At 33.5% G+C, this 19,513-nt stretch overlaps 1 protein-coding gene across 1 annotated transcript in view; it reads left to right on the forward strand.

Annotated features, from left to right (window-relative positions):
- The window catches only part of blnk (B cell linker), a 30,732-nt gene extending 17,594 nt beyond the window's left edge, over nucleotides 1-13,138 (forward strand). Inside the window, exons 11-23 of the mRNA XM_073835220.1 lie at nucleotides 556-578; nucleotides 940-996; nucleotides 3,401-3,431; nucleotides 3,648-3,696; nucleotides 3,805-3,877; nucleotides 3,969-3,996; nucleotides 4,088-4,118; nucleotides 6,626-6,716; nucleotides 6,805-6,836; nucleotides 6,970-7,019; nucleotides 7,215-7,298; nucleotides 9,186-9,341; nucleotides 12,551-13,138. Coding sequence (XP_073691321.1) covers nucleotides 556-578; nucleotides 940-996; nucleotides 3,401-3,431; nucleotides 3,648-3,696; nucleotides 3,805-3,877; nucleotides 3,969-3,996; nucleotides 4,088-4,118; nucleotides 6,626-6,716; nucleotides 6,805-6,836; nucleotides 6,970-7,019; nucleotides 7,215-7,298; nucleotides 9,186-9,341; nucleotides 12,551-12,667 — 822 coding nt within the window. The 3' untranslated portion in view covers nucleotides 12,668-13,138. The remainder of the gene's footprint in view (nucleotides 1-555; nucleotides 579-939; nucleotides 997-3,400; nucleotides 3,432-3,647; nucleotides 3,697-3,804; nucleotides 3,878-3,968; nucleotides 3,997-4,087; nucleotides 4,119-6,625; nucleotides 6,717-6,804; nucleotides 6,837-6,969; nucleotides 7,020-7,214; nucleotides 7,299-9,185; nucleotides 9,342-12,550) is intronic.
- The last annotated feature ends 6,375 nt before the right edge of the window (nucleotides 13,139-19,513 follow it).

The raw sequence follows: 19,513 nt of genomic DNA on the forward strand, positions 1-19,513 counted from the left end.
CAATGCATTCTTGACTGACTGATTCTGCTCTGACAAATTGCGTTGTGTTAGAATTCTCAGTCTTAAAAAATAAATAAATAAATCTTTGCATGCATTTTATTTTTAGATTCTAGTAATACAATACTGAAAATAACTATAATTATTATTAATGAAGCTAAAATCAGCAAAAATGATAGTACAGTATCATGCATAATATTTTAAGAATATTTAATATTTATTTTTAATAAAAAATAATAATTGATTTATAAAGAAATCAAATTGTATTTTTTATTTATAAAAAATATTATATTTATATTTTATTCATAATGATATTTTATGATAATATATTTTAACATTTTTTTTATTTTTAAAATGCAATTTTATTTCATTTAATTTATTTTTACAATTCTGACCTGAACAGGTAGTACAACATAAATAATGCATTATATATAAAATATTAATTTATGGCCTATTAAAAATAATAATAATAATTTTGGCATGCAGTATGACCTGGACATGTTCTTGACAGACTTTGTGTGATTTTGCTTTGACAAAATGCTCTGTGTTTATTTATAGGAGAATTCCCAAACTAAGACAAGGTAAAACTCCTTCAAATCTAGCCACCCTTTTTCTATATATATATATATATATACTTTAAAATGGTGAACTCATTTTTCTTTAACAGTAATTACAGCACTAATGAAATTCAATGTGGATAAAAACATACTTATGACAGTGTTGCTCCGCTCTGACTTACAATTTAAGGCAGCAATTACAGCACATGAAGATGAGACATAATATTCACACATTAAAATCTACACTGACGTAAACAGAGTAACAGTGTTAAAATGTCTGACACTTTCTAAAAGAGTAACAACAGCTCTTCATGATTCAGTCCTGAACTTCCTCATGCCTACATCACATGTTTTCCTTGTTCTGTTGTTCTATTCTGATCAGCAGGAGTAAATCCACTCTACAACCCAACGCACAGAAGGCGCCACCTAAAGCCAGTCCAAGGTTGTACACAATCATTATTATCTGAGGACAAATGCAAAACACTAGATTAGCCCTGCATTAATCACTGTTCAATTATTCAACACCCTTACAAACATCTACCAACATAACCATAGACATATGATCATAACCATATGAAAATACAGTACTTTCTATCAAAATACATTAGATGCATATACACTGCCGCTCAAAACTTTGGGATTAGTAAGATTTATAATGTTTTTCAAATGTTTTTCTTGTATTTAATATACATTCAAATTTAATTTATATCTGTGATTATAGCTGAATTTTCAGAATCAATACTCCAGTATTCAGTGTCACATTATCCTTCAGACGTCATTATGATATGCTGATTTATTATCAATGTTCGAATACTTAATATTTTTTGCAACCTGTGATACCTTTTAATCAGGATTCTTTGATCAATAAAAGAACATCATTTAATTAAAATAGAACTGTTTTCTAACAATATACACTACTGTTCAAAAGTTTGGGTCAGTCAATTTTTATTCTTTCTTTTATTTGCAAGAAATTAATACTTGAACTCACCAAGAATGTGTTAAATTAATAAAAAGTGATGGCGTAGATTTACATTGTCAGAAAAGATTTACATTTTTATTAAATTATGTTTTGATCAAATAAATGGAACTTTGCTGAGAATAAGAGACTTTTTTTTTTTTTTTTTTTTTTTTTTTTTAAAGTTGAGCGGCAGTGTATATACAGTTAAGCCCGAAATGATTCATACCCCTGGCAAATTCTGACTTAAAGTTACTTTTATTCAACCAGCAAGTTTTTATTTTTTTTGACCGGAAATGACACAGGCTTCTCCCAAAAGATAACAAGATGATGTACAAGATGACTCATCTTTTATTTACATTTGAACAAAAAGTGGCATGTCCAAAATTATTCATACCCTTCTCAATAATCAATAGAAAAGCCTTTTTTTGGCTATTACAGCAATCAAACGCTTCCTATAATTGCTGACCAGCTTTTTGCATGTCTCCACTGATATTTTTGCTCATTCAACTTTCAGCTCTTTCAGGTTGGAGTATCCTTGCCATCACCCTGATCTTTAACTCCCTCCACAGATTCTCAATTGGATTTAAGTCGGGACTCTGGCTGGGCCACTGCAAAACGTTAATGGTTTTTTTCTGCTAACCATTTCGTCACCACTTTTGCTGTGTGTTTTGGGTCGTTGTTGTGATGAAATGTCCACTGGTGCCCAAGGACAAGTTTCTCTGCAGACTGCCTGATTTTGTAGTTGAGAATTTTGATGTATTGCTCCTTTTTCATGGCGCAGTTTACTGTGATTAGGTTCCCTGGTCCACCGGCTGAAAAACACCCCCAAAACATTAGGTTCCCACCACCATGTTTGTCAGTGGGGATGGTGTTCTTAGGGTTGAAGGCTTCTCCTGTTTTACGCCAATTGAAGGCTACATCATTGTGGCCAAACAATTCTATCTTTGTTTCATCTGACCATAAAGCAGAAGACCAGAAGTCTTCTTTGTCCAGATGAGCATTTGCAAAGGCCAAGTGGGTTTTTGTGTGCCTTATCTGGAGAAGTGGTGTCCTCCTTGGTCTGCGTCCATGGAACCCAGCGGTGTTCAGTGTCTGTTGGACTGTCTGCCTTGAGATGTTGCCACCAACAGAGCCCAGATTCATCAGGATGGCCTTGGTGGTGATCCTTGGATTCTTTTTTACCTCTCTCACTATCCTCCTGGCCAGCACAGCTGTCACTTTTGACTTCCGACCACATCCTCTGAGATTTTTCACAGTGTGGAACGTCTTGTGTTTTTTAATAATATTTGCACTGTAGCCACTGGAACTTCAAAACATTTAGATATGGTCTTATAGCTCTTTCCTGACTTGTGAGCAGCCACAACACGCCCACAACCACAAACCAACAGCAGAGAGCTTCTGTTTTTCTGTTGAGTTGATTAGAGCAGCTGTTTCCAATGAATCAGGGTAATTAGGATGCTTTAGAACAGCTTGGACTATTTGGAATGGTATAGAACTTTCGATTTTCCCATAGACTGTGACAGTTTGCAAAGAGTATGATTAATTTTGGACATGCCACTTTTGGTCTAAATGTATTTAAAAGCGGAAAAATAATTTTTTCCATCGTCTTATCTTTTGGGAGAAGCCCGTGTCATTTTCGGTCAAAAAAAAACTTGCTGGTTGAATAAAAGTAATTTTAAGTCAGAATTTGCCAGTGGTATGAATAATTTTGGGCTTGACTGTATACACATATTTTTTCAGTTTCATTATTTCAGTTTTCTAACAAAGCTAAACATTTGGGACCTTGACAATGTCATCTTTAAAAACACTACAGAATATGTCTGAGAAATGTGTTTTAAAGAAAAGAGTTAAGTGAACAAAGTTTTTCGTGTTTTATCTATTTATTCAGAATGAACATGAGAAGGCCAACAATGAGTCCAGTGAGTATTGATGATTTTTATTACATATATGTGTGTGTGTGTGTGTGTGTGTGTGTGTGTGTGTGTGTGTGTGTGTGTGTGTGTGTGTGTGTGTGTGTGTGTATTTTGATAAGTACATAAAAAAGTGGTGCAAATGATTAGCATGTAAATAAGTGACCTATATGTACATATAGCAGTGCAAATGCATGTTTTGAATGGAGATTCCTGTGTTTTAAGCTGGAACCACAGTCAGAGGATGAGTATGAGATGTGTGACGCAGACGACAGTGAGTATCAGTCACAAACCAGACCTGAACAAATGAATGCATGGAAAACAAATCACAATCACAAACAGGCAACCATGTACTGTATGTAATGTGCATGATTCTCATTAGGTGTTAATGAAGGACCAGAGGAGACCACAGATGCCCGGAGACCTTCAATACCTACACCACGACCTAGAGACATGTAAGTGACTCCTTTAAACCTTTAACAATAATAAATCTAATCTGTCATAACAGATTCACTGTCTAACAGTTCATCCCTGCTGATCTTTTAGGAAGAAACCAAATCCTGCTGTGATACCGGTATGGACTCCTTTATCTAATCCGTTCATGTAATCTACACTGTTTAATGTTAAGTCCAAACATTCAGTGATAAATTTGTCCATTTTTGCAGAAACCAAACACTCCTCGAAGAGACAGCGAAGGTAACTATCAAAATCACTCATGAGATTGTCACAGAAAAGCAAAAGCAACAATTATGTTAAGAATAGAACAGCATATTGCTTGCGATATAATATATAGTGCATATTGCACTATTTTAAATTAGAGGATGCAAAAAAGAATCCTTTATACTATGATAAATGTTTTAAGTGGCAGTATAAGACACTGTGGTCATGTGACCTTATTACATTGCATTTGTAATTCAGCAAGAGTTGCCCATTAGGCATCTCCAAAATAAATCCAAGTTTAAAAGTCTTAACTTTTGCATCAGTGAAAGATGTAGTTTAACAAACGAAAGCACTAATTTATAGTGCACAATTTGACAGATCCATGCATGCACACAGAAAATTAGCATACAGAGTTGGCTGCATGTTTCTGACACAGTATTCCACAAAGTAAACTCATGCACAACTATCTATGCATGATCTATGCATGCATACAAAAAAATATTGCACTGCACAAATATTCAATAAAGCTTCCTTTTATAATCCACAATTTTGCAGACTATTACATGCGTATCGAAGATTAGTATATTGCATGGTTCTGGTGCAGTATTCCACAAAATAAGCTCCAATTTATAATGCACAATTTGGCAGATCCATGCATGCACATGGAAAATGAGCATACTGCATGTTTCTGACACAGTATTCCACAAAGTAAACTAATGCATGATTTGCAGATCTATGCATGCATACAAAAATATTGTACCGCACAAATATTCAACAATGCTTAATTTTTTAATCCACAATTTTGCAGATCAATACATGTGTATTGAAGATTGGTATATTGCACGATTCTGGTGCGGTATTCCACAAAATAAGCTCTGATTTATAATGCACAATTTGGCAGATCAATGCATGCATGCACAAAGAAAAATAGCATGCTGCATGATTTCAATGCAGCATTCCACAAAGTAAGTTCTGTTTTATTAAGCAGAAGCTGGCAGCCCCATGCATGAATGCATATAGAAAATGAGGATACTGCATGTTTCAGATGCAGTACTCCACAAAGTAAACTAATACATGATTTGGCAGATATATGCATGCACAAAAAATATCGTACTGCACAAATATTCAACAAAGCTTCATTTTATAATCCACAATTTTGCAGATCAATACATGTCTATTGAAGATTGGTATATTGCACAATTCTGGTGCAGTATTCCACAAAATGAGCTCAGATTCATAATGCACTATTTGGCAGATCCATGCATAAAGAAAAATAGCATGCTGCATGATTTTAATGCAGCATTCCACAAAGTAAGTTCTGTTTTATTAAGCAGAAGCTGGCAGACCCATGCATAAAAGCATGTAGAAAATGAGAATACTGCATGCTTCTGATGCAGTATTCCACAAAGTAAACTAATGCATGATTTGGCAGATGTTTCTGATGCTGAAGCTCTGTTTTACCATATAATGTGCCATTTGGCATGTCCATGCATGCATGCATGCATAAAGAAAGAAAAATAGCATGCTGCATGATTTTAATGCAGTATTCCAAAAAGTAAGCTCTGTTTTATTAAGCAGAAGCAGACCCATGCATGAATGCATAGAGAAAATGAGCAAACTGCATGTTTCTGATGCAGTATTCCACAAAGTAAACTAATGCACAATTTGGCAGATCTATGCATGCACAAAAAATATCATACTGCACAAATATTCAACAAAGCTTCATTTTATAATCCACAGCTTTGCAGATCAACATGCGTATCAAATACATTGCACGATTCTGGTGCCTTATTCCACAAAATAAGCTCTGATTTATAATGCACAATTTGGCAGATGCATGCATGCATGCAAAAAGAAAAATAGCATGCTGCATGATTGTATATATAAGCACAAGCTGGCAGATCCATGTATGAATGTATAGAGAAAATGAGAATACTGCATGTTTCAGATGCAGTATTCTACAAAGTAAACTAATTCGGTCAAACTGATGCAGTATTCCACAAAGTAAGCTCTGTATAAGGTCCATGCATGCATGCATGCATAAAGAAAGAAAAATAGCATGCTGCATGATTTTGATGCAGTATTCCACAAATTAAGCTCTGTTTTATTTGGAAGATCGATGTATGCATGCATACATAGAACAAATATTGCACTGCACAAATATCCAACAAAGCTCCTTTTTATAATTCACAATTTAGGAGATCCATACATGCGTACAGAAGATCATATTGCATGATTCCGATGCAATATTTCACTTGAGAGATTCATGCATGTATGCATGCATTCATAAAATTAGCATACTGCATGCTTCCTAATGCACAGATTAAGATGGTTTGTAATGCACAATTTGGCAGCTTCATGCATGCACACACACAGAAATTTAGCTTAGTAGTTGCTGGTATAGCAGTATGCTATTCTGAATACAGCCAATGACTTGTAGATGTAGCCAACGTTAGAGTTTCCTGCATATTTATAAAGTGATTACCTTTTGTTGTTTTAGAGTTGAGAGTCGGCTATTAACAGTTGCATGATCTCTGTTACAGCCACATCAATTAAAACAACACCAGTTACTACAGCACGAAGCCCACCGGACCCAATGCAGAGCCCATCACCAACAGGGTTCCATCGAGCCAAGTAAAAAAACTAAGTTTCTCCTGTAAGCATAAACTATCAAAATTGTGTGAACAGAAAAACTAAACTACAGTCTCATTTTTTGTTATAGGATGCCTCTGCCTCGACAGCTTCCCTCCCAAAGTAAGATTCATGCTTTTTCAGTTCGCAAGACACATTTTTCTGTCCATAGGGCCAATATAAACATCAAAACTTGCTGACAAAGATTTGATTGTTTTATTTCTAGCTGTTGATTAATATTATTTTATTTCCACAGGCAGAGGAACATTGCCTTCAGACAGCAGATCAGCTAGAGATGCTGAAGAGGTGATTGCAGTTGTGGTGCTGACTTCGCTTTAAAATCATTTACTTCTTTTTGCGTACACTTTCCTTTTTTTTCATTTGTAGGGTTTGGCTCTGACAGAGAATGAGAAATGCCCCTGATGTTTGTGTGTCTCAGTTTGCAGCATAACTCCTATAATCAAGAACTTACTGCGTCTGTCATTCTGTTCTCTCACACAGGAAGCTGGTGTGTATAAAAAGATCTGGTATGCCAGCAACTGTGACCGCAAGACAGCAGAGGACGCTCTCATTCGCTCAGCAAAGGCACGTCAAACCTGCACAAAATAACACAAAACTAGACTCAATGACACTGCATTATAAATACCAGCAAACACAAGAGGCAGACAGAACTGTTATAGTTCAACTACAAGTAAAACATTAAAAAACACGTTCAGTAATGAAATAAAACACATTTAAAAAATTAAATATATAACTAGCTGCCATTATCTGACCATTATCTGTCTTCACCAATATTTTTAATCAAACAATTAAATATATGATACGCTATCCATAGTTAACAGGTTACCTCACCTGAATGTTTGCATTTTTGAGTTGGTTATCTTTGCAATAGAAATATGGGTATTTTATTTGTAAACATCATACCACTTTTTTTTCCACTTATTTCAGTTAAATGTCATAAAACTAGTGATCTAGTTGTGTAAACATGGCTGAAGACGTGAAAAGAGGAACAGACAAACTGAATCAATTGAGTGAGTCATTCACGCTGGAACAGCTCAGATTGATTCAAACTCGTGACTTTGATCACTGCATTTAAGTGATTCACTAGCAAAATAACAGATCAAACGAGCCATTCATTTCAAATTTTGACATCGCTTATAAAGATTTTTAAAAAGCATGTATAGTCTATGGTTGAAACTCACCTTTTCGAAACTCCGGAACAAATCTGTGAGTCGCAAAATGATTCACTATTTCGAAATTCAGGTTTGTGAATCTTTATCAGATCGGAACTTTGGAACGGATTTGCAAATTAAGCGATTCACGCTCCAAAGTCCTGATCTGAAATAATGATTTGGGTCATCTGTGGGTTCTCGAATCATTGGATTGATATTGGGACTAGTGTGGATCACGAATCATTTGGTTTAGATCGGAACTTCGCAATGCAAATCATTTTGCAAATTAAACGATTCGCGCTCCTAAGTCCTGATCTGAAATGATGGTTCGGATCATCAGCGGGTTTGCGAATCATTTGATTCAGATCAGGACTACAAAAGTCTTTTATGAAATTTGTATGGAACTCATTAATCTATTGTTTGAACTCTTCATATTTAAGGAGAGAACTATAGTTAACAAAGTTCATTGCTTATGTAAAATCCAGCGACTGCTAAATTGTCCCTAGCAATAATTTTAATCAAACAATTAAATGTCTGTTGTCGGCTGTTATGTTGATTAAAACAGATCAACGTAAGAGTACACGCTTGAGAATCAATTTAACAAAACATAAACATATCACAAACATTCCTAAGTTGCTTGGGTATATTTTCAGCAACAGCCAAAAACACATTGTACAGGTCAAAATTATTGAATTTTTTAAATACCAAAAACATTAGATATAAAGTAAAGGTCATGTTCCATGAAGGTATATATCATAACTTAATTTTTGATTAGTACTATGCATTGCTAAGTATTTTATTTGGACAACTTTAAATGCAATTTTCTCAATATTTAAATTTGAACATTTTTGCACCATCAGATTCCAGATTTTCAAATAGTTGTATCTTGGCCAAATATATTCCTATCCTAACAAACCATACATCAATGGAAAGCATATTTATCAGCGTCCATATGATGCATAAAAAAATATGACTGGTTTTGTGGTCCTGGGTCACACAACATACAATTTTTACTGTGGTTCTTTTGGAAAAATGCATTAACCTAAAATAGAAAGAAAAAATACTTTACAACAACACCAGATTATTATGGCTGCTGTATGAGCTAAAATAGTAGATCACGGTGCTTGCGATATCCATGTTCATGGGTTTTATTTTCCAGGGCATGAGCTGATAAAGGGTTTACCAGCAATGTAAGCTGTTTAGGATAAAGCATCTACCAAATGCATACATGTAAAAAAAAAAATCAGTTTAGCCGTATTTGAGATGTACTGTAATGCTTATGTGTCTGATTTGATTTCAGGACGGCTCTTTTCTGCTCAGAAAGAGCTCTGGTGTGGATGCGCAGCAGCCGTACACACTGGTGGTGTTTTACAACAGCCGCGTTTACAACATCCCTGTCCGGTACATCGCTTCCACCAAGCAGTATTCTTTGGGGAAAGAAAAACAAGGAGAGGAGGTAAGAACGGAAATGGAGGTTGCCCCACAGAGTATTTGGATACTTAAGGATCCACTACCAAAATAAAAATCCCCTGATCATTTACTCACCCCCATGTCACCCCAAGATGTTCATGTCTTTCTTTCTTCAGTTGCAAAGAAATTAAGTTTTTTGAGGAATACATTCCAGGATTTTTCTCCACATAGTGGACTTTAATGGTGCTCAACGGATTGAAAGTGAAAAATGCAGTTTCAGTGCAGCTTCAAAGGGCTCTACATGATCCCAGCCAAGGAATAAGGGTCTTATCTAGCAAAACGATTTGTTATTTAAAATAAAAAATTACAATTGATATACTTTTAAAATGAAAAAGCTCATCTTGTCTAGCTCTGCGACCCTTATTTCTCGGCTGGGATGATTTAGAGCCATTTGAAGCTGCATTTTTCACTTTCAATTGCATTTTTAACCTTTAATCCGTTGGGCACCATTGAAGTCCATTATATGGAGAAAAATCCTGGAATGTTTTCCTCAGAATTTTTTTTTATTTTGCAACTGAAGAAAGACATTAATAGCTCAGGAATTTTTATTCTGAAAGTGAAGTAATCCTTTAAGTGAATAAGGGTAATTGCATCTTTTTATCTTACAATTGTGGCTTATTTTTCCCCTCACAATTGTTTTTTTCCTCACAATTCGATTTTTTTTTTTTTTCAGAATTCTAAATTCACATATCACAATTCTGTTTTTGTTTCCATCACAGAATAAAAAATAAAGTTATTGCAATTTTATACACAATTTACACAATTGCAAGTTGATATCTCTCATTTCTGTCTTGTTTTCTCTGAAAGTCTCAAAAAAGTAGTACTAGTCATTATAACCTCTCTCAAAACTGAGATCATATATTTTTTTTTAAAGCCTGAATTGTGAGATATAAACACTAGGGGTGTGCAATATTTATATTGTATCTGAATTTTAATATTGAGTGAGTTACATTTTAGAGACAATATTGTCTGGGTTGTTTGTAATGCCAACGAAAATTGTTCTAAACAAAGCTGGAGCAGAACATCTGTGAGTCTCAGAGCAACACCACTCTAAAAAATAAAGTTTTTTTATTGGCATCAATGGTTCTATGAAGAACCCTAAACATCCCCTGAACCTTTCAAATGCAGAAAAGTTCTTTATAGTCAAAAAGGTTATTCAAAATGGTTATTTTAGGTACTATTCACTGAAAGGTACTTTGAAGAACCAAAAATGGTTCTTCTATGGCATCACCGCACAAACACCTTTTTGGAACCTTTATTTTTAAGAATGCTGTTTCCATTTGCTCCTGAATAAGTCTGTTTTTGAACAAATCATTTGAGTCAACAATTTAAAGATCCATTCATAAAGAATCAGACGTTTTGAACAAATCGTTTGAATGAATGGTTCAATGAATCACTCATTAAGACAGGGGCTTGCTGTCACATATTGGCGGTTTAAGTATCAAATTTATCTATCATGACAGGCGTACACCTGTGGAAGCTTGTTTCCGCCACTAAATAAAATAAAAAGTTCATTGCCACATCTGACAATTGACATTTTTTCTAAGAATTGCATTATATAAACTCACATTTCTGACTTTTTTCCTCAGAACTGTAAGATATAATCACACAATTGCGAGAAATAAAGTCACAATTGCCAAATATAATCTCACAATTCTGGCTTTTTTTCATCAGAACTGTTAGACATAAACGCACAATTGAAAGTTATAAAGTCAGAATTGCAGGATATAAACACAATTGTGAGAAATAAAGTCAGATTTGCAAGATATAAACTAGCAATTCTGGCTTTTTTTCTCAGAACTGTGAGATATAAATGCACAATTGTGAGTTATAAAGTCAGAATTGTGAGCTAAAACTTTTTTTGCTATCTTGCAATTCTGACTTTTTTTTCTCAGAAATCTGAGATATAAACAATTGTGAGTTATAAAGTCAGAATTGCTAGATAAAGTCAGAATTGTAGGATATAAACACAATTGTAAGAAATAAAGTCAATATAAACTCGCAATTGCAAGTTAATAAGTCTAGTTCTGAGGAGAAAAAACAAGACATGTTCACAGAATTCAATCAGAATTTCAGAATGAACTCACAATAGCGTGTTTATAGCATGCAATTCTGACTTTATAACTCACAGTTGTGAGTTTATATCTCACAATTCTGAGAAAAAAAAAGTTTGCATCACGCAATTATAAGGAAAAGTCAGAATTGTGAGATAACCTCTTTTTTTTTTACTCAGCGGCAGACACAGACAATATACCAGCACAAAAACTCTTATAATTATTTTTGTCAATATCACACACGCCTACAAAAATAATCGTAATTATGAGATTAAAAAAAAAAAATCACATATTTTGTTTATTTTATGAAAAAGAAAAAAACAAGCTTCCATAAGTGTCAGTCACAAAGCTATCTTCTCTCTCAATTCATATCGCTTTATTGGCATAACAAAAACACATTTAATATACATCCATAAATAAATATATTTATATAAACATTAATGGTTGCACTAATGCAGATGTGTTCACTCTTTACTTCTTAGTTTGTGGCATTTATAAATATAATGTGCTACCAAAGAGGAAGTAGGTACTTCAAGTAATATTTTTAATTTGTTATTTTCATGGAGTGACTGGAACTCAGGAATAATCTGCTGTATTTGACTATGGCAAGCCGTTTTTACTTTTATTCCATCTCAGGATATGACTTCCTGATATCAACAATTCAGTTTTCACTAGTGAAAATGTTCATTCTTGATATCAGCAATTAGATTTCCACTAGTAAAAATGCTAATTTTTGATATCAACAATTCAATTTTGCGTGAAAAGTGAAATGTTTATGGAGACATTTCACAAGTGAAAATACAATTACAGATATCAACAATTGAATTTTTAATATCAACAATTAGATTCTTGATATCAACAATTACCATTTAAACTAGTGAAAAATATAATTGTTGATATCAAGAATGAACATTTTTACTAGTGAAAATTGAATTGTTGATATCAAAAATAGCAATTGTCACTAATGGAAATCTAATTGCTGATATCAAGAATGAACATTTTCACTAGTGAAAACTGACTTGTTGATATCAAGAAGTCATATCCTGAGGTGGAATAAAAGTCAAAACGGCTTGCCATAATTTGACAGCACAGTGAGTCTCTAAACTAAAGGATGTGTATTTGTCTTTCTTTCTCTCTCAAGCGTTTCAGCAGCGTGTCTGATATCATTGAGAACCACCAGATGAATCCTCTAGTGTTGGTCGACTCACTAAGCAACACCAAAGACTCCACCAAACTCAGACATGCAGTCAAGCCATGAAACAACATGAAACTGGATCTGAAGACGCCGTGGAGACATTCAAGACAAATATAACTGCATAGAGAGGGTGCTGACATTTAACCATGTGGTAGTTTCACATCTTACCTTGACAAGAGGATGAAAACAGATCTACGCTTGCAAAGCTGGAACTTGCTGCTACTTTTATAACTTATTTTTCTGAGTGACAGGTTACGGATCGTTCGCACAGAACGCGTTTGTGCGTTTGAAAACAGCTGCGAGACTCGGTATTTTTATTTTGACGCGGCGTTCATTGAACGCGACGCCGCGTAACCTTAAAAAAGTCCGTGTTGCGCATTTATAAATACTGCGCTGGAGAACGCGTTCTGTGTAATCATTTCCGAAAAACAGAGGAGAGTAATGTTATATTAAGATACGCAAATATGGTACAGCTGTACAGTTTTTATATGTTTATGGGTGGATGAATCTTTGTATAAACACATTTGGTTTACCTTACAGGTGTGTTGAGTAAAACAATAAATATGATTTTTTTTAAGTGATTGTTTTGTGTATTGTGTTACGAAAAATTACAATGATTTGCATTGTACAACCCAAACATATGCATAAGGTGCAGTTTATATATATATATATATATATATAGTCTGTAGGGGAGAGCGGGGCACACTTTTTGAATTTCGCGGTTTATGTAAATCCACTTGAGGTTCAGAGTACAACTTTTATCCACATTATTTTCACACTTGTCTAGTACAAATATATCGCTTTGTTTCATATTTACAGTGCATACGTTTTTCGTTATTTACCTCACAAGAAAGGAAGTGAAACGTGACAACATGCCCCGTAGGTGGGGTACATTGTAACATCTGAGGGGCACGTTGTAACACGACCATATGACAGCTTAAAATGTTATCTGATCGAATGAAAAAAAAATACACAACAAACTAAAATATTTTGTCAGTAAAATACATGTGTTAACTTTTTCAAATGAAGTAATGACGTTTTTAAAAAAAATAAAATGATCTTATTTTGGAGTTTGACAATGAACACATCGCAACAATGCTTTGAACAGCCCTGATCGCAACACACAGCTGTACAGTAGTTCAAAACAATGTGGACAAATAGATGAAACTCATTTAGACATTCAGAAGAACCCCTTCACACACAGCTCTCATAGAACACGACACACATAAACGAGCCTAAATGCTTTACATTTCTTAAAATAATAACAACTGAACATTAAACATTGATTGTCAGCCTTTATTCACCTGTTTCTTGTGGTTTCTTATCAAAATCCTTATGTCAATAGTGTAAACCGCACCGCTAATGTCACAGAATAGCATAGTTTAATAACAGCGGGGCATATTGTCACACAGTGTTACAATGTTCCCCATCTTCGCGACTGGAGTTTAAAAAGCAGGTTAGTGTCTTCTGCTGGTTTGCCAAGCTTTAATAAACTATCTAAACTGATAAATAACAAATTGGAGATTAAAATAATAGCAGTTTTGTCTAATTTTAAATGAATACTAAAAGCTGAAATGAAAAGTTTGCTTCAGCCAGAAATGTACTTTTTACTATGGTAAAATAAATAGTCATCGATATTTTCAAAATGCATTTGAATTTTGGCGCTCTTTTTTCTCTGCATAGTGTTGCTATGGCAACCAGTAAACACCGTAAATTTGGTTATGCTAGCGTGTGTGGAAATATTTGAACCACGTGTGTTACAATTAACCCCGCCTTAGGTTGTGCCCCGCTCACCCCTACTGTAGTTTTCTCAAAAACACAAACATGTACATTCATGTTGCTTGCATATTATTGTAGCCCAATATGTGCTGATTACAAAGTAATCAGACTTTAGCCTTCTTCAGGGCCCCAAAACACCCTCAGACCCCAGAGGGTTAAAGATGGGTCGTGGCTGGGTCTTCCAACATGACAATGACCCAAAGCACACAGCCAGGAAAACCAAGGAGTGGCTCTGTAAGAAGCATATCAAGGTTCTGGAGCGGCCTAGCCAGTCTCCAGACCTAAATCCAATAGAAAATCTTTGGAGGGAGCTGAAACTCCGTGTTGCTCAGCGACAGCCCCGAAACCTGACAGATCTAGAGAAGATCTGTGTGGAGGAGTGGGACAAAATCCCTCCTGCAGTGTGTGCAAACCTGGTGAAGAACTACAGGAACCGTTTGACCTCTGGATTTGTTAACAAAGGCTTCTGCCAAATATAAAAAAAAATGACTCCAGTGATCAAATACTTATTTGACACAGTAATTCACAAATAAATTGTTAAAAAAATCATACAATGTGATTTCCGGATTTTTATTTTTAGATTCTGTCTCTCACAGAAATGCACCTATGCTGAAAATTGTAGACCCCTCCATTATTTCTAAGTAAGAGAACTTGCAAAATAACAGGGTGATCAAATACTTATTGACCTATATATATATATATGTGTGTGTGTGTGTGTGTGTGTGTGTGTGTGTGTGTGTGTGTGTGTGTGTGTGTGTGTATTTTATACAAACTTTTGTAGACCAGGGATCATACACAAGTATAGATTTATATAAAAAATATTAAATAATTTACAAGTTTTCCTTATTTTAATTGCCTTTTAAAATCTTGTAAAATAATAATATTTATTATATAAATATGACTGCGCTTGTCTTGAACAAAAAATCAAACTTTCCATAACAAAACAATATTCTTTATAATAAAATCACAAACATTTTGCTTGGACAGTGCCAAAACAAATACTATACCACAGTTTCAAAACAAAAATGGTGCCACAGAAGGTGTGACTAAAATCAATGTCAGATTGAAAGTTTACCAAATTGTGTTTTTCTTGGTAAATCCTGTTTATAAACTTAAATGACACTTCCTTGACTTTGCTTGTAATTAAATATCGATTATGTCTTAAGTCAAACCTCGCAATTTCCAAAGCAATGTCAAATGATTCCAATCTGAATAAATATTTAAAAATAATCCAATTTTAAAATAATTTTACTATTTAAAACAACTGTTTTCTATTTGGATATTTTTTCAATGTAATATATTCCTGTGATTTCAAAGGTGAATTTTCAGCATCATTACTCCAGTCGCATGATCCTTCAGAAATCATTCTAATATTCTGATTTGCTGCTCAAAAAAACATTTATTATTATTATTATGTTGTTGAAACGCTTAGTATAATTTTTAAGTTTATTTGATGAATAAGTTCAGAAAAATGGCATTTATCTGAAATAAAAATCGAAATGTCTTTTATCATCACTTTTGATCAATTTTAAATCATCCTAGCTAAATAAAAGTATTAATTTTCTATAATTTCTTACATTATGCAGTTAAGTGTGTTGAATAATGTTACTAAACCTTTTATTTCAGGTAAATGCTGATCTTTGGATCTTTCCATTCATCAAAGAATCCTGAAAAAAAAAATTATAAAATGTTTCTTGAGCAAATCAGGATATTAGAATGTTTACTGAAGGATCATGTGACACTGAATACTGGAGTAATGATGCTGAAAATTCAGCTTTGAAATCACAAGAATAAATTACATTTTAAGATATATTAAAATAGAAAGCAGTTTTTTTAAATAGTAAAAATATTTTACAATTTTATTGTTTTTGCTGTACTTTGGATCAAATAAATGCAGTCTCGGTGAACAGAAGAGATTTCTTTAAAAACATTAAAAATCTTACTGGTAGTGTATAAGATATCCTCATTGTTCCGTATGTATAAGGGATCAAATGCAAAATATGTTTTACTGTCTCATCTAAAAACCTGATATCCATTAATGATATTTGTATAGTAAAAAGTAAGCAATGAATAAAAATATTTTTACCACGAAAAGGCTACAGTTGGTTCTGCGGCTACCATTTATTCAACAATATGCCTGTAATTTCATTTACATCACTTTTTAAGTTGTGATAACTCATGCAAAATCATGCATACAAAAATGTAATAATTGCCAGATGTGACCATTCAGTTATATGCATGTTTGATTACTTTAGCAGTAGTTTTAAACCACCAGATCATCCGTTTTTAAGTTAGGATTATTTTTGTGAATTCTAGACTCCTACCTAAAATTTCATGATCACAACAAAAAAAAAAAACACACAATTTGTTCAGTCAACTTAAAATAATTTGTTACCCTGCTGCCTTAAGAATTTATAAGTTTAGTCAACTTAAAATTTTAAGTTGTACTAACTTAGATATTTGAGTTGACTTAACAAAATTAGGTTTGTCAAACTTAAAAGCTGGGTAAGTTACACAGCTGCTTTAAAATTTTAAGTTGAATCAATTAAAATATCCAAGTTGTCGCTTAGTACAACTTAACATTTCAAGCTGACAAAACATATTTGAGTTGACAGAATTTAAAATTTTAGGGCATCCAGGAAACATATTATTTTAAGCTGACTGAACAAGTTGTTTATAATTTTTCCCAGTATACAAGTGAACACCACACTGTTAAAAACATGATATGCTGTCAGGTGTATTTTTCTTGAAGGTGCCTTAGAATGCATTGATACAATATTTTAAATAGTTCTCTGATATCTACATAGAAGGTATTTGACATAGGAAAGGGCAAAAAAAATCTTCAGAAACGGTTTTACAGGTCCATTTACAACCCTAGGATTTGTCCCTAGAATGAAATGCTCTGGAAGGTTCATGAATAATAATGAGAGCTCTGCTCTGATTGGCTGTTTCACAGAGCGGCTCATTCAATAGTTTGCACATGGAGGAAAATATATGTTTAATCAGGGAGTTCAAGCCACTATTATGCAGGTCATTGAATCTGCAGATATGAACAAGTGAAATTTAAGACTTTTTAAGACCTTTTTAATACCACCTTATATGAAATTTAAGACCTAAACCTGTAATGGAAATACACATTATATTACATGCGCATAAGTAATATTTAATGTGTTTAATGTAAAAAGGAAACAATTTCATGGCTGTCATAAATTAAATGTATTTCTATGATATACGGTGAACTTTTCATATCAGCAGATACTATTCCACACAAATGTCCCACTTAGAGGTATCTGGTGATGTAAACAATTTATTCTAAAGCAATATTTTCATCAGTGCTCCATTAGCTTTTACATCTTAAATCTGCATATTTGATTTACTTTTATAAAGGCATTTTTTTACTTTTGAAATGCATCACAGGGTATCATTTGAATCGATTAAAATTCAGATTCCGATTCCACTTATCGTTTCCGATTCTTATTGATTACCAGTTTCGATTCCAATTTAGTGAAAGAACAATAACAAAGGTCAAACATTAAATATCAAACATGTCTACTTTCAGTGCCATTAGTTTCAGCTCAAATAACAAACAAAAATTATTTTTTCTTTTGATGCGCATCACCACTGAAATGATTACAATTTATCAAATTTTATATGGCTGTTAGCAGTCAGATTACATAATTTACACAAATAAATTAAAAGTGCAATCAAAGAAGTTATGAGATTAATGTTTTAAATACATTTATGAATGTACAATTTTTTGCATATTTTTAAATATACTAAACTACCAGCAGGTGGCGGTAAGTCACTTAATGAGCGAGTCATTGCGTTATTTCAACTGATTTGAGCAAAACGCTGAATCATTTAGTAGTAAAACGTTGCTTGGAGAATTTACTGTACTACTTCTGCTGTCATCCGTGTTTGGAACCATTTTCGTAGGTGAAACAGAACAAAACAGTAAATATTTTGTCTAAAATGTAAGTAACTACTTGACAAACTAGTTTATTAAACTAAAATGAATGTAACATTTGTAATCGTGAGAATATTCAGCAAAAAGCTCACTTGGTGCATTACTGAACTAAACGTTATATAATGTTATAAATAAACTATACATTTTTCAATTGTTCCCTCAGTGTCTTTCTTTAGAGTTCTTTAGAGTTGTGTGCTTATTTGTTTTAAATAGACCAGAAAAACACTATCCATTGTCAATTGCTATTTACGTTGAATGTATTAAAATAGGAATCTTTTTTGCCTTTCGATGCTTCACTGGTTATTTTTTGTCACTTCAGTTTTAGTCAGACTGTTTGTTCGGTCAGGCAAGAAAAAAAACTTTTTATAAGTATCTCGAAGGCAGGGGGTCAGCTAGCTTGACCTATATTTATTATTATTATTGAGACCATTATGGGTATGGGTACTGGGAGCGTTCAAAATGGATTTTTTATTTTGCTTTACCTGATATTTTCCATCAGGACCTAAATTAAGTAATGAAGACTGAAGATATTTTAGCGGAAATGTGGCCAAAACTATTTAAGACCTATCGAAACTGAATTTAAGACTTTTTAAGTCTTTTTAAGGCCTTATACTAGGAAAACGCTATTTAAGACTTTTTAAGGATCCGCGGATACCCTGCATATAAGAAGGAGGAAATGATGGCTTTAGAAACTCATGGTACGTCATGTCCATATACAGAACTGTTATTATTTAACTATGCCAAGGTAAATACAGTTTTCCATTCTATGGCACCTAGAGCTGTATTTACTTAAAACACAAATTTCATGATCACACTGTAAAAAAAAAAAAAAAAAAAACACAATTTGTTCAGTCAACTTAAAATAATGTTATCCTGATAAGTTTAGTCCATTTGAAATGTTAAATTGTAGTAACTTAGATATTTGAGTTGATTTCACAAAATTTGGTTTGTTAAACTTAAAAGCTGGGTAAGTTACCCAGCTGCCTTCATTTTAAGTTAAATCAACTCAAATATCTAAGTTGTCACTTAGTACAACTTAACATTTCAAGTTGACTAAACTTATTTAAGTTTAAAAATTTTAAGGCAGCCAGGGTAACAATTTATTTTAAGTTGACTGAACAAATAGTTTTTTACAGTGCATAATTTTGTAATTTTTCCCAGTA

Source organism: Garra rufa, chromosome 2, assembly GCF_049309525.1.
Source record: "Garra rufa chromosome 2, GarRuf1.0, whole genome shotgun sequence".
Lineage (NCBI taxonomy): Eukaryota > Metazoa > Chordata > Actinopteri > Cypriniformes > Cyprinidae > Garra > Garra rufa.